General features: G+C 43.2%; 1 protein-coding gene across 1 annotated transcript in view; it reads left to right on the top strand.

Moving 5' to 3' along the window:
- The first annotated feature begins 3,564 nt into the window (after positions 1–3,564).
- Atg14 (autophagy related 14) overlaps positions 3,565–15,408 on the top strand; it is a 43,335-nt gene continuing 31,491 nt past the window's right edge. Inside the window, exon 1 of the mRNA XM_052733414.1 lies at positions 3,565–3,837. Coding sequence (XP_052589374.1) covers positions 3,617–3,837 — 221 coding nt within the window. The 5' untranslated portion in view covers positions 3,565–3,616. The remainder of the gene's footprint in view (positions 3,838–15,408) is intronic.

The raw sequence follows: 15,408 nt of genomic DNA on the forward strand, positions 1-15,408 counted from the left end.
CTATGTAGCCAAGGATGACCTTGTATTTTCTATTTTCCTGTCTCCACCTCCAGAGTTCTGGGATTACAGGTGCGCACCACCAAGCCTGGTCTCTTCCTGAGAATCGAACCCAGGGCTTCATGTGTGCTAGGCAAGCACTCTACCAACAGAGCCACATCCTCAGCTCTTCAACTCTAGTCACTCCTATTTTTCAAAGGATTTTGTAAGAGAAAAATTAAGTATATCAATGTAAATTTAACTAACAGCGGTTTTATATTCTATCTTTACCAAGTTCTGGTAACGTTGGAAGCTAAACACTTAATTTCTTAGGTATTAAATAAAGACAACAATGAACTTGTTAGTCTTATGAATATAAATGAGAGAAAACCTAGAAAGTTCTTAGCATTGGATCTGAAACATAATAGACACTCTAATTTTAGCTGTTACTTTAAAAATAGCTGTAAAATAACATCTCAGAATTATAATCTTTGTTAATGTAGGGAGACTAGACCCAGATGCAGTTTGGTTTTTACCATCCTATTTCAGTTTTTTTTTTCAAAGACTACTTTCTTTCTTTCTTTCAAGATTTATTTAATTTAATATGTATACAGTGTTCTGCCTGCATGTATGCCTGCAGGCCAGGAGAGGGCACCAGATCTCATTATAGTTGGTTGTGAGCCACCATGTGGTTGCTGAGAATTGAACTCAGGACCTCTGGAAGAGCAGCCAGTGTTCTTAACCTCTGAACCATTTCTCCAGCCCCCAAATTATTTTCATACCCAGCACAGCCTTTCAACTAGGCTAGTGTTAAATCCCAGTAAATCCAGTTGGCTTTGATGCGCAGAGGTGTGCTGCAGTTGTAATGATGATCTGAGAGGCCATGACAACAGCCCTCATATTTAGCCAGAAAGGTATGAAGATGAAGTTTCCATGCTACCCCACAGGCAATTCACTATGTAAGAAAAGAACATTTGTGTGAAAGTTCCTAGTAGGAGCAACATCTTGTTCTTTGCCAAAGAGACTAACACACAATCCTGAGGTATATTCCACACTTTATAGTCCCAGTGTTAGGATAAAGTTCAAGGAACTTAACTGGACTATCAGAATTTGTTTTTAAACTTCATTAAAAAGTGACAACAACAACAAAACCAAACAAACCTCTGCAGTCATGACAAGATGTCATAAGCCCAGGGACATTATCGTGAACTTTTCTCTTTGCATATAAGAGGGTAGAACTTTCTAGATGGGACATTTCTGGATTTGCTCAGAAAGTATCTCTGCAAAGATTCCTCTTTCCTGGATCTCCTGCAGAGGAAACCCTGGCCTGATATTGGCTCTTTCACCATAAAGCTGGTAGGAGAGCTGGTGCTCTCTCTTTGTCAGACGGAGAGCAAACCCCCTTATGAAAGGTGATACCAATTTCTCCTCACTCACTGGGCATGATGGCACATCCTCAGAATCCCAGCACTGGGGAAGCAGACACACATGCATCTAGTCTGTGTCCACCCTGGGCTCCTCAGCTAGACCATCTCCAAAAACAAAACAAAACAAAAAAAAAAAAAAAAAAAAAAAAAAAAAAAAAAAACAACAGTAATTGAACATAACACGATCTTTTAGCATTAAGAAAATGTTGGCACTGTTCTTGGAGTCCTGAGATCTAAGAAGCATTTGAAAACCTGTGCACCATTCTCAAAGGTTTTAAGAAAGCTTGAGTATATCACTGGGCTCCTCGAATCATTGTGGTTTGGATATGTGCACAGCACAGAAAGAGTGGGTTTCTTCCGCACATTACAGTAGTAGTCACTCATGTTTTCTATCGGCCACCAGCGTCTGTTATTTTCTGTTATTATGCTAATAGGATTGTGGGTTTTTTTTTTTTTTGTGCCGTGTTTTTGAAACAGGGTCTGCTGTGTAGCCCAAAGCACACTTGTGGCTCTGTGTGAACAACCAAAATGAAGAAATGGAAATTTCTTGCTCAAAATGACTCGTGCTATTTTTTAAAAACAAACAAACAAACTTATTTCAGAATTTGAAATATTTCAGGCCTTGTAAGATTGAGGCATTAAATCAATGCTTTATTTTTAAACATGGAATGCATTAAAAAGTGTTCTCTGAAGACAGCAATACAGAAATTCCTAGTAACTGCATATCTGGATACTATCTGTAATATCACAGCTCTCAGTAGAAATCATGTATAATATTTTTCCTTTTGAAATACAGAAGAGACAGCATGCCAACCATTTGGTGACATATATTGTGAAGGTCGCCTTGGGAGAGCCAATGAAATATCCCAAACCTTGAAATGACCATATAAAAGTGTTTATTTTAAAGTCTTAAACTTTCAGGAACCATTCAAGTTTAGGGAAGGCTATTTGGAAAATGATATAGGGGATTTGATTTTTTTTTTTTACTACTTCCTAATCCTACCTAGTTGTATTTAAACAGACCGTGGAGAAGGCCCAAAGAGTTCAGACCAAAGATCTAGCTAGGTTGTTGTCACCAACATTTGATGACCAGCATGGGAATGACAGGTAAGGGACTCATGTGATTCAGGCTCTAGGCAGACTTCAGTTCCAAAGTGGAGTGTGAGGAAAACATTACCTGGTGCTTAGGAGGCAGCTCTGAGTGCTGGGATGTGTGATCTGCTGGAGAAAGCCCAGCTGGAGAGAATTCAGATCTTTCCTCAGTGGACAGCCTACTGAAGCCATCCTTGAAGTCATTGGTCCAGCTGGACCTACAGCCTCACTACTCTGCTCCCCTCTGGTTCAGAGGCACACCCAACACTCTGATAGAAACCTCCCCTCTCTGAAGAAACTCGGAGTAAATCCTAACTAATGAGCTCAAATTCTGTGAGAGCATGGCCCAGGGGGTAGGGAATGACAAGACCCATTAGAATACAGTTTCCGGGCTGCGCTGTTACATGTCTGTAATCCCTTCTCTCAGGCGACTGCCACAGCACGATTGGGACTCCAGGGAAGTGGGGGCTACATAGACGACATTATCTACTAAAACCAGTTTTTAAAAACATACAGCTTTGATTTGCATCTTCAGTTTGGTTTTCACTGATATGTAAGGGGTTCGGCTGCTATGAGAAACTTTTGATTAACCCTCCGGGGTTGTGGAGGTACAGCAATTATATCCACGAGCCTGGACAAAGTCAGGCAGAGGTGTTAAGGGATTTTCTTCAAATCCCACAGCTATTAAGGAGGAAGGTGAGTCAAACTTCAGCTAGTTCCAAGATCCAACTCTCAACTTTGCTCCTTGTAGTTTTAGCCAAAAACCTAAAGTAATCATAGAGAATGAAACGAATTCCCTTCTTGTGTTCCCGCGCCTTTTACAGAGCATGCTTGGGACATCCATTACTATTCTTTGCTTAACGTACTGGCGTTGCACAGCTCCACTCAGCGGGCCGAACTGCGCAGCCGCCTCGGAGGGCACGGAGGAAGACCCGGGGATCGCGCGTCCCCGACGGTCGGCCTCCCGGTCCGGCCCCTGGGCCCCTGGGCCCCGCCCCTGCCCTCCAGACCCCCGCCCCAGCCTCTAGACTCCGCCCCGGCCCCTAGGCCCCGCCCCCGCGCCCAGGATGCACCTGGATGAAAACAAAATCCCACGTGACTGGCCCTGCGCTCAGACCATCATGGCGTCTCCCAGTGGGAAGGGATCCTGGACGCCCGAGGCTCCTGGCTTCGGGCCGCGGGCGCTAGCTCGGGACCTGGTGGACTCGGTGGACGACGCCGAGGGGTTGTACGTGGCGGTCGAGCGGTGTCCGCTGTGCAACACCACTCGCCGGCGGTTGACTTGCGCCAAGTGCGTCCAGAGCGGTGATTTCGTCTATTTCGACGGCCGCGACAGGGAGAGGTACGGCGGCCGCCACAGCCCTATTGTTTCTGCCTCTCTGTTTCCTTTGCTTCAGCGACCAGAGGCTGGAGCCTGGACACCCCAGTCCCGGCCCTGGAGTCCGGCGACTGTGGAAGGAGAGAGTGTGGCTGTTCTGCGCCGGCGCTTTGTTGCCACTGGGTAGGGTGGGGGTGGGAGCCAGGTGAGCGAAGCTCGCTGTTCTGCATCACCCACCTGAGAGTTTCTCCACGGCCCTCTTGGGTACTAGGGAAAAGGAAATAGTGTCTTTCTGGAGAAGTCTTTGCTGCTATGTAGAGGAATCCTAGTTCTTTGCTGTACTGCCATTCAGAAGCTTGGTTTAACCTTTTCCCGTCTTCAGATGTCTATACTTTTCTATGGAAGGGACCGGTAGAGAACTTAATTGGTTAGGAGGGAGTGGGGTCCTGGTTGTCTGGGTCACAGATGGACCTTGTCAGCTAGCTCTGATGTGTGAACGAGGACTAGGAGGTTGCCTCATCTTCTGTAACCTTAAAGATGATTTTATGTCACTGGGGATTTGGGAATGTGTTTTGAGTTGCAGGCCTTTAGTTAAGAGTCTAGTAAAATATTTTGTCTTTCTTCTGAATTAAGAAAATTGAAAAATGAATACTTAGAGTCTTTATCTCCTAACTTTTGTTTCAACAATGAGTTTCGATAATAGTAAAACAGAATTTTTGTTTGGTTTGTTTGTTTTGGAGAGTGTCTCACTATGTAGCTTTGGCTGTTCTGGAACTTACTAATATAGACCAGCCTTGCTCGCAGCGATCTGCCTGACTCTGCCTCCCAAGTGCTGAGATTAAAGACATGTGCCCCTATGTCTGAATAAGACAGGTATTTTTTTTTAACATTAAAGTTGAAGAATTTATTCCTTTACAGCAACCACACAAGTTATCCCCAACTGACTACTGAGGAAACTTGTACACGTAGTAAGAGCCTTGCCCTGGGGTCACACAGAACCAAAACCCAAACATCCTGGATCCATATACCTATGCATTTAGCTGCTAAACTATATACCATGTAGATTGGGGGATGTTTTGAGTTCCCAGTATTCCTGTGATCATGGCTGGGACTCCTTTCTTTTTCTTCTGAAGATAATTGGTGTAACAAAATCTTTTTAGTTCACTGCTGTTTTATGGATGAGCTTGATGATTTTAGACTGTGGACTGCTGTCCTAAGTGATAGCTCTAAAAATTAAACCAGTTATGTTACAAGGAAACATGGGAATGTCTAGTTGTTGAACCTTATCAAGTATTTAGCATCTACACTTTCCTAGATTTATTCTTGTAATTTTAATACCATCTAGATGCTGGATGGCCAGTCTTAGATCTCCAACCCAGATCTCTAAATTCCAGAACAGAGCGTGCTGCTCAACATCTGTATTTGATTTTTTACCCCTTCCTCACCTGTATTTAAGTTTGTAATAATTACTTCTATTTTTTTTTTTTCTCGAGACAGGGTTTCTCTGTGTAGCTTTGGTGCCTGTCCTGGATCTTGCTCTGTAGACCGGGCTGGCCTTGAACTCACAGAGATCCTCCTGCCTCTGCCTCCCGAATGCTGGGATTAAAGGCATGCGCCACGACCGCTCAGCTTAGTTATGTTTATTTTAACATGACAATCTGAATTCCTAATTTTACATAAATTTTGTTCACATCTCAGTACAGTAAATTGCAATACCATCCTTCCTTTATTCAGGTCAAAAAAGAAAAAAAAATCCTTCCAATTCTCAGTAAGGCACCATATCTAATCCATCAACAAATTTCTAGTGTTCAAAGTCTGTCCTCAGTCTGAGCCTTTCATCATTATACAGTCTAATCCACTGGAGGATTGTTTCTTCCTGAACCCTTCTTGGTAGTGTGACTTACATGTAACAGGAGTAATGCCACTCCATTCTTCTGTTCAGATTTTCTGTTGGTTTTGTTTTACTCAAAGTGAAAGCTGCAATCTTGAGCCAAAGTCCTGCATATAATTGCCTTAAACTAATCTCTCATTATTTTCTCCCTTACCTGTTAAGCTATACCTTCTTGGCTTCTTTGACAGTCCAAGCACACTTCCACCTCAGAGCCTTTGCAGTTACACACAGACTGCCAAGAACTTTTGTAGTAATCTTCGTGGCTGCCTCCTGTTTCCTTCAGACCTCTGCTTATACATTGAAGATTCTTTTGGACCCTTCAACTAATGACCTCATTCCTACTTAATGTGCTTTATTGTTGTATCACCAGTTAATAACTTACAGATTGTCTGATCCCCTCAGGTGTAGACTCTGAGGGAGTATTGTTTATTTTTTGTCCACAATTGTATCCTCACATAGCAGATTTAAGAATTCAGTGAATCTAGCCCTCTTTCACAGTCTATTCCTACAGAACACTTCTGTATCATCTCGCATGACCCACTGGTTACTGAAGTCAAAAATCAGGGAGTTAGTTGTCTTGGACTTCGCTTTTTTCTTTCACGCCTTAGCATCTAAGTCACCAGCAGCAGCCAGTCTAATTCAGTCTAACACGAAAGCCTGTCTTGAATCTGTCTGCTTACAGGTCGCCACCAGGTCTGTGTAGTCATGTATAATCCTTCCTTTTATGCAGACATGACCACCCCTGCTTTTCACCTCTAAAAAAGTAAGCAAGCTCCATGTCAGTCTGTTGCTTTCCACTGCATTTAAAATAAAATCTAATCTGTTGCCTTGGCATGTGAATCTCCACGTGATCTGGATACTGTGGATCTCTAACTTTGGCTTTAAGGTTGAGTTAAAAAGATGAGCTTAGGATTCATGCTGTCTTGAATCAAATTCAAGTTCCACAACTTGCTATATGATTTTGAGCACATTTCTTTGAAGCTTCTTTCATTTTGAAAATGGTTGAGTATCATACTTCATAGGTTTCTGGGAGTGATTTTTAGAACATGCTTTTAAAGTACTTAGTGTGATGTCTAGCATGTAATAGGCACTAAAAAATAGACTCAGGCCATGGTTGCTCCATAGTCATGAGCCTCCTCAAATTTCACAACCAGACATATCCCTTTATTGTTCTCCATTTGAACATTTTTTTCCTGTTAATAGGCACCTTGTCTTTTGCCTCTGAATTTTTAAATTAGCACACAAAGTAATAGGTTTCCTTAGCATTTTCTTTTCTTTTTCAGACAGGCTCTCACTACATAGATAGCCCTTGGCTGGTCAGGAATTCACTATTAGACCAGGCTGGTGGTAAACATAGAGATCTGCCTGCTTCTGTCTCCCAAATTTTAGGACTAAAGGTGTGCACCACTATGCCCAACCCTCTTACAGCATTTTCATACATACTTATTTTTTCTTTCTCTTCCCTTTCCCATGTTCCTGTTCCCTCCCACTTGAACCTTTCTTCTATCAATATTCTTTCCACATTTATCATGTTTGGTCACCTGCCACTCCTTTTCCTAAAGCCTCTTTTTGCCCTACCTTATGAGCTCCTTTCTAGTTTTCTGGTCTCAGCCCCCCCACACACACACACACCACACCACACACACCCCAGAAGCTAGGATATGCATATGAGTGAGATTATTGCAGTATTTGTCTTTCTGTGACAATGTTACCTTGTTTAATACTATATTCCATCCATTTTCCTGATAAATTTTATTTATGACCAAATAAAATCTCACTATTTTATTTGTACTGTGTTTTCATTATGTCTTGGTGGACATCTAGAGCAATCACCTCTGTAGTTAAATGTCACATCCTGATTCTCCTCTGCAAGGCTCTCACTTCCACCATCCCATTTGCTAGCCCATCCCTTGGTGCATGCTGTGGTGATGTAATGCCTCCTCCATGTGTAATGTTATTTGAGTAAAATGCCAGCACCCAAAATGCTTTCCATGAAGGCACAGCTTCTTCTGTTTGTTTTTTTTTTTTTTTGGGGGGGGAGTTGTTTGCTTTTTCAAGACAGGGTTTCTTTGTGTAGCTTTGGCTGTCTTGGAACTCACTGTGTACACCAGGCTGGCCTCGAACACACAGAGGTCCACCTGCCTCTCTGCCTCCTGAGTGCTGGGACTAAAGGTGTGCACCACCACTGCCCAGCTAGGTGCAACTTCTTGTTCTGTCACATCATCAGCTCAGTGGCAGGGTGTAGCACATAGGCATGGCCGAGGTGATACCGCTTTTAAAACAGTCCTGGAAATGTGGCTGTGTGGTAGAATGTTTGCCTGGTACGTGCAAAGCCTTCCTTTGATTCCTAGCATTTCAAACTAGCGAGCACAGTCTTACATAGGAATTCTTGGCTAACTCTGAGTATTAAGTTTTCTGAAGAGGGGTGTGTTTATAGTGGATTTCTTTTCCTGACTAAGCAGAAAAATGAAGAGCAAGTGCCTCAGTCCCTTATCCTTTACAGGACTGCCACAGTGGTCTATTGGCCAGCTTCCCTTCACTCTCACCCTTCCCTTTCTTGAACTCTGTGCTTTCAGAAGCAGTTTGTCAGTCTTCCTGTTTCCAGATCATTACCCAATGTCTAACAGGATAAAAGACTCTCTTGAGAGCCAGGACCAACTGTCCTGGTAGCCAGGTGCCTTTTAGGTATTCTTGTTGGATTCCAGTACATGTATCAGCTACCCTGGCAAGTTGTTGAGGAGAAAGGCTGGCCTGTTCTCCAGGATTTGACTGATTGTAGCAGGCCTCAAACCTAGAGTAAAGGTTACTTGTGTTACTGTCTTCATTATCTGTAAATAATTCTGTATTCTGTGCCTGCCTTTAGTCTCCTTTTCTTTTGAACTTCATGAAAAGCCTCTCACTGACTGTGGATCCACTTGGAAATAAAATCTGGTACAGTTAAGCCCTCATGATACAGTTAAGCCCTTGTTTAACCTAGACCAGCTGAATATGTGGGGGGTTAGCAGTTTGGCAATTAGGGAAAATTAGATAATAAAGTTGTAAATCTCACAATAATTAGGTCATTTGAAAGAAATATGTGGAGTTGGGGATTTAGCTCAGTGGTAGAGCGCTTGCCTAGCAAGCACAAGCCCTGGGTTCGGTCCTCAGCTCTGAAAAAAAGAAATATGTGTCATTTTGTTTTGGTCTCAGGGAGATGACCTGGAACTATGTAGCCACACTACTCCCCGTCTTAGCCTGCCAAGTGCTGAGATTCTGAGGTTATATGCACTAACCATCAAACCCAGCTGACATGTCTTTAGATACTGTTGGAGATGGTGTGACTTTGACAGACATGGAAACATTCCTTTTTGGTTGTCCAGGATGCTGTTGGTCTCACCTCTGCCTTGTCTGTCTAAAGCAACACCTGTTTCAGTCTCCGCCTTTTCACCCACCCTATAGCTTGCACATTCCCATAGGGAATGAAGAGGACCGTGTATCTTCTTTACCACTCCTGTGATAGGAAGCGCTTCCCCCAGCAAAGTCTTCTCTGCATTTTGTGCTGCTGGGTGTTTATACTTTTTTAACAGGAGCCTAATTTTTCTGGATTATGCGCTTATCTAACTCCCAAAATAGCACTGTTATGCAATAGAAAACTGACAGGTTGAGTAATGTTTTTCCTCAAATCTGGGAAGCACTTGTTGATCATTTCTCAGTAGATTGACTGGGGGTAGGAATGTGATCTGGGCAGTTGGGGTCTGCCCGCTAGGTTAGGAGGCAGTGGTCTCCTAGTGGGGAGTAGAGAAAGACCTGTTTTCTGGCCATATGGTGGGACTTTAGAAGTACATTTTTAGGAATGATGCTGTGTTACCTTCACTGATGACTTAGAAATACATGATTGCATTTTTTGTCCAGAAGCAGAAATACAGGGACTACCCAAATTGAGCTGGATTAAAGGGTGAGGAAAAGTTAAGATGTTACCATAGATTTCAAGGGAAAGTCATGCCCAAAATGCATTTAGGATACCTCTGTTCTTTCACCAGTATCTTCTTGGTTGTCCATCTATCTCTGTCCCGTGGAAATAGTTTCTGGGGTGTCAGATGACTGGCCGGCAGTGTTTGCTAAGACTTTTCTTTAAATATTATAATTTTTTGCATGTATTCTGCACCATGTGCATGCCTGCTGACCTCAAGTCAGAGAAAGGTGTCAGATCCCCCGGAGCTGCAGTAATGAAGATTGTGAGCAATTGTAGGGGTGCAGGTCATCGGAAGAGCAGCTCTGAAACAGCTCTTATGGCCTGCTAACGTGTTGTTGTTGTTGTTGTTGGATGTGGATAACTGCAGTCAGTATTGTAGAGATTCAGTTACAAGAAAACTTAACAAGTCACTTGTTTATAATGGGAAAACATCTCTTTTGTCTTGAGAGGGCAGTACTGCAGGCAGCTGAAGCAAGTTTATCAATCTTTCTATTGCATGTATGTCCTTCCAGAATCCCTCAGTTCCTAGCCCACACAGCTTTTTAATGTATTCCATCAACAGATACAGATTGACTAAGAGAACACATCTTTTGTTTTCAGTAAGTATCATGACACCTTTTAGAACGTATAAAAGGCTTTTTCATTTATTATCACAGTTTTTCCCCAACTACACCCTCTCAAATTATGAACTTGTTTGAAAGATGAAGAGGAAATGGAGGCTCAGAGTTGGTGACTGACTTGATCCTGGGCTGTACTGTTTCTCCAGTTCACTTCCACATCTGAACTATGTTTCCTGTGTGTACATGAACGTGTAAAACAGGAAAGAAAAACCTTTGATTTTATTAGATAGATTTCATATGTATCTAAAAGGACCATATACATTTTAATGAGTTATGCAAAGGTTGGCGTCAAGCCTGAAGAGCCAGCACCTCTGGCTTGTCTGCCAGCCACTGTGTGAAGATTCCTGGTGAGCAGGGCTCCTCTCACCTCCAGCTGCTCCTCTCACCTCCAGCTGCTCCTCTCACCTCCAGCTGCTCCTTTGCCATAGTCCAGTACTCCCCAGGCCCAACATTCTCTCTAACTGCCAAGATTTCTGCACTGTTTTCAAAGCCTGTCATAATCAAGTCTCATTAAAGCACCAGTGGCATTTAACAGTTCATGGAAAATAAACTGATTTTTAAGCTAGTCCTGGGGCTTGCTGTTTGCTGTTGATACGGAAGGTTCTGAGTTGATATGGTAATGCCATTAGGATGTTTAGTGCTTTCTTGAGGATGGCAGAGCAGTGCTGGCATAGCTCTGAGGGTGGGGTTTTCCTTTAGAAATTGCCAGAGAGGAGACAATGCTTTAGGGGTCAAGACTACAGGACTGTCAGAGACTTTAGTGGGTGTTTTAGACAGTGTTGGTCTCCTCCTGCTTGGAGCCAGGTGAGAGCACCCAGCTCCAGTGTAGTCCGAAATCTCACAGCTGAACATCTCAGTGCTGCTGCTAGTAATCGAAGTCTTCTTGCACTGTGCTTGGGAGTGCTGTGAGGCTGAGCTGCCTGCAGTGAGCACTGTGACCTGGGTCTAGGAAGATCACTTCAGTGGGTCCTCCACCCGGAGATAACTCCATGACAGCCTGCTCTCACACACAAGAGGAAGCAGCATTCAAGTCTTTTGAATCATTGTACATGAATGGGCACCTTTTAAAAAAGAAAATTAACTATAAATACAGCATTTGAACATAGAAGCTCTTGAGCTGAAACATTGACATATAACTCTCACAGCCCCACAACAGGGCTACTTTTGTGAGGTATAGTCTTTAATATTTTACTTTTTTTTTTTTTTTTTTTTGGTTTTTCGAGACAGGGTTTCTCTGTGTAGCTTTGCGCCTCTCCTGGAACTCACTTGGTAGCCCAGGCTGGCCTCGAACTCACAGAAATCCGCCTGGCTCTGCCTCCCGAGTGCTGGGATTAAAGGCGTGCGCCACCACCGCCCGGCTTAATATTTTACTTTTCATGCCAAAATGAGACCACACAACACATGCTGTTTTGCAGATCTTAATTTTTTTGTACTTAATAACAACCATCATGTTAATGCATGGACTGTTAATTACTCCTTTATAACTATAAACATTTTAAAAATCCAATGTTAAGATCTCTCCCTATTTTTATTTACTCTCTGCACAACAAAAAGGAATTTTCCTATCTTACTTACCAATGGATGTCTTCATTCAGAGTAAGCTAAGGGAAGTGACTTACTGCTTCTGTGTTTGCAGAAGCAGCAAGTGTGAGGAGTGCCTCATCCTAGCTCTGTGATCCCTGAGTCTCCACATGATTCTGTACTTCGGTCTAATTCAGAAGGAGATGTGGAATCACCCAGTCCGACGACGTTGTGTGCAGAGTGTCTGGGCATGATGCTTTGGGTTTCTCTTTTGTACTCTGGGCAGGTGCTACAGAAGTGTCCCCCTCATCTGTGAGTGATGGCACCGAGCACTGCTCTGCTCTGTTGTGCTGACTACTCTGTTTCCTCTACAATGTTCTGTTGTAGAGGGACAGAACTTTCCCAATAAGACCATGCCTTTTGTACATTCTGTCCCCTCTTGTCTTGACTTCAAGTGAGAAGGGCTAGGGCTTAACTCACTATATAGTGTGTGCTAGGTATTTATGAGGCTCTGTGTTCCATTTCCAACATGAAAGAAGAAACAAAAAATTAAAAGAAACTTTGATGACTAGTAATTGTTTAACTGTTACCATGTTAGATCACAGTTTAAGAAATATTTATCGCTCATTGCTTATGAGCATTGGTTGCTCTTCTAGAAGATCCAGGATTGATTTCCAGCACCACACGGTAGCTCACAACCTAGCTCCAGTTCCAGAGGCCCTCTGCTGGATTTCCCTGGGGACTGCATGCACAGGGTATACAGATATGCATTAAAAAAAAAAAAAAAAGAGCCGGGCGGTGGTGGCGCACGCCTTTAGTCCCAGCACTTGGGAGGCAGAGCCAGGCGGATCTCTGTGAGTTCGAGGCCAGCCTGGGCTACCAAGTGAGTTCCAGAAAAGGCGCAAAGCTACACAGGGAAACCCTGTCTCGAAAAACCAAAAAAAAAAAAAAAAAAGAAAGAAAGAAGAAAAAATTAAGAGAATTTTTAAAAGAAACATTTAGTTCTTTAGCTGTCTCTAAGTCTGTAATTAGCCCTATTGTGCCCCTCCTTTCTCAGCAAAGCTTTGGTAATACACCGAGAGGTTGCTCTTCTCTCTGACTTGCCTTAGATGTCTCACTGCCTTATTTCTGAAGCCAAAAGTTGTCATGAAGGCCTCTACCACGTGTGTTGAAATTAGGGATGAGGAAAGTTCCTTCCCGTTGACCAGAAAGCGTTAACTCTCACTCCTCTTCCCCCAGTTTAAGGAACCTAGAGAGTGTAATTGCTCAAAGAAGCTAAGGAATTTGGAGGAATTATGTGGGTGTGTGTATAGTGTGCGTCAACCTCAAAAGGGAAGCATGAGTAATTTTAATTATTGAATAGTATATGCCCCCCCCCCCCCCCCCCCGGTGTTAAAGGGAAATGATTAGGATTAAGAGCACTGCTTCTCTTGCTTAGGACCCCTGTTCTGTTCCAGCGCTACATGGTGAGTCACAAACTGCCTGTAATTCCAGTTCTGGGGATCCAGTGTGCTCTTCTAGAAGAGTGTGTGTGTGTGTGTGTGTGTGTGTGTGTGTGTGTGTGTGTGCGCGCGCGCGCATATGCAAGTATCATTTGTGGTCATATGTGCAAGATATTTCTGACTGTAAAATATTTTAATGTTAGCCCGATGGTGGTGGTGGTGGTGGTGGTGGTGGTGGTGGCGGCGGCGGCGGCAGCGGCGGCGGCAGCAGCAGTGGTGGCGGCACACGCCTTTAATCCAAGCACTCGTGAGGCAGAGCCAGGCAGATCTCTGTGATTTCGAGGCCAGCCTAGGCTACAGAGTGAGATCCAGGACAGGCACCAAAACTACACAGAGAAATCCTGTCTCGAAAAAACAAAAAACAAAAAACACAAAAAGACAACAAAAAATTAGTATTTATGGCAGCATGGTATCAATTAAACTTCCCATTGGACATTAAAATTGTTCCTAACATTTTGCTACTATAACTGACTATAGTTGAATCTTCAGATGTAAATCTTTACTCATTTCTAGTTTGGTTCCTTAGTTGTTTGCACTAAATTAACTGATTGAGAGATTTAAATATTTTTCAGGCTGTCAGTTGCTTGTTCAAAAGGTTACAGTCTTTTGCCCCTTTGAGGAAAATAAATAAATAAAAAGTTAGTTGCATATCTGAGACTTCTGTGTTGCAGTAATCCTAGAGTCTAAGTTTAGCCCCAGGATGAGGACAAGGACTCGGAGCAGATTGAAGGACTTGTCATTTTCCTAAAGGTACTTGGCCTAGAACACAGTAAGTGCTCAGTGTTGCTTACTGCAAATTGTCCCTAGTACTGAATTAACAATACAGGTAGATCATGGAGTCTGTGGTTTCTCTGGAAACATGGGACAGATTTATGTGACTGGTCTGCCATGAGGGTAGATGTACTCACTTGCCCACGATTGTGACTGGTGATCAGTGGAATTAGGAGCTTCTCCTAATCAGTGCCCCTTACAGCAGTTATAGTCCTGTCTTAGCTGGCTGCCTTGTCGGTTAAAAGTCATTGGCATTGGACAAAGTAATTTTTCACATAGTGGAATTTCCTTTGCCTGTAATGTCTGCCCTCCCCTAACAGCTATTTTTCAGTCATCCTCATACCTCATTGTAAAAGGGTATCGCACTCAGGAAGTTGCTGGAGTTCAGAGCTGGTGACCACATGCCACACTGAGTTCCATGTAAACACCCTCTCCTACTTGACAGTTGATTTGAAAGATTGTTGTGGTGGTTTGAATGAGATTGGCCCCCATACGCTCCTGTATTTGCATGCCTAGTTCCCAGGTGAAGAGCTGTCAGGGTAGGATTAGGAGGTGTGGCCTTGTTGGAGGATGTGTGTCACTAGAGGTGGACTTTAGGGTTTTAAAAGCCCATGCCAGTGTCTTTCTCTGCCTGCTACCTGAGAATCAGGATGTAGCTCTCAGCTACTTCTCCAGTATCATGCCTGCCTGTGTGTCATGGTGTTCTTGGACTAAGTAAGCCTCTGTCTGAAACTGGAAGCAAGTCCCCAGTTAAATGCTTTTTCTTATGAGTTGCCTTGGTCATGGTGTCTCTTCACAGCAGTAAGACACACATTTTAGTGGGAAAAAGTCACAAAATTGTGGAAGAATTTAAGAAACAACAGTCAGCCGGGCGGTGGTGGTGCACGCCTTTAATCCCAGCACTCGGGAGGCAGAGCCAGGTGGATCTCTGTGAGTTCGAGGCCAGCCTGGGCTACCAAGTGAGTCCCAGAAAAGGAGCAAAGCTACACAGAGAAACCCTGTCTTGAAAAACCAAAAAAAAAAAAAAAAAAAAAAAAAAAAGAAACAACAGTCAATTGAAAGGAATAATTTCTTTTAAAGGAATATACTCTAAAGTGTAAGTAAGGAGGAATGTAGTAAATATCTGAGTCTGAGAATATAGGCCTGTGCTACCACACTTGGCTTTAGAAGTCATTTTTACACCAAGTGTGGCAGTCCACACCTTTAACCCAGCACTCAGGAGACAGAAACAGATGGATTTCTTTGAGTTCAGAGCTTGGACCACATAGTGAGTTCAAGTCAAGTCAGGGCTATTCAGTGAGACTTTGTCTCAAAAAATAGGCATTTTTAACTTGGGAG

The sequence above is a fragment of the Peromyscus californicus genome, unplaced genomic scaffold, assembly GCF_007827085.1.
Source record: "Peromyscus californicus insignis strain IS unplaced genomic scaffold, ASM782708v3 Scaffold_12__1_contigs__length_115047231, whole genome shotgun sequence".
In the NCBI taxonomy this organism is placed as follows: domain Eukaryota; kingdom Metazoa; phylum Chordata; class Mammalia; order Rodentia; family Cricetidae; genus Peromyscus; species Peromyscus californicus.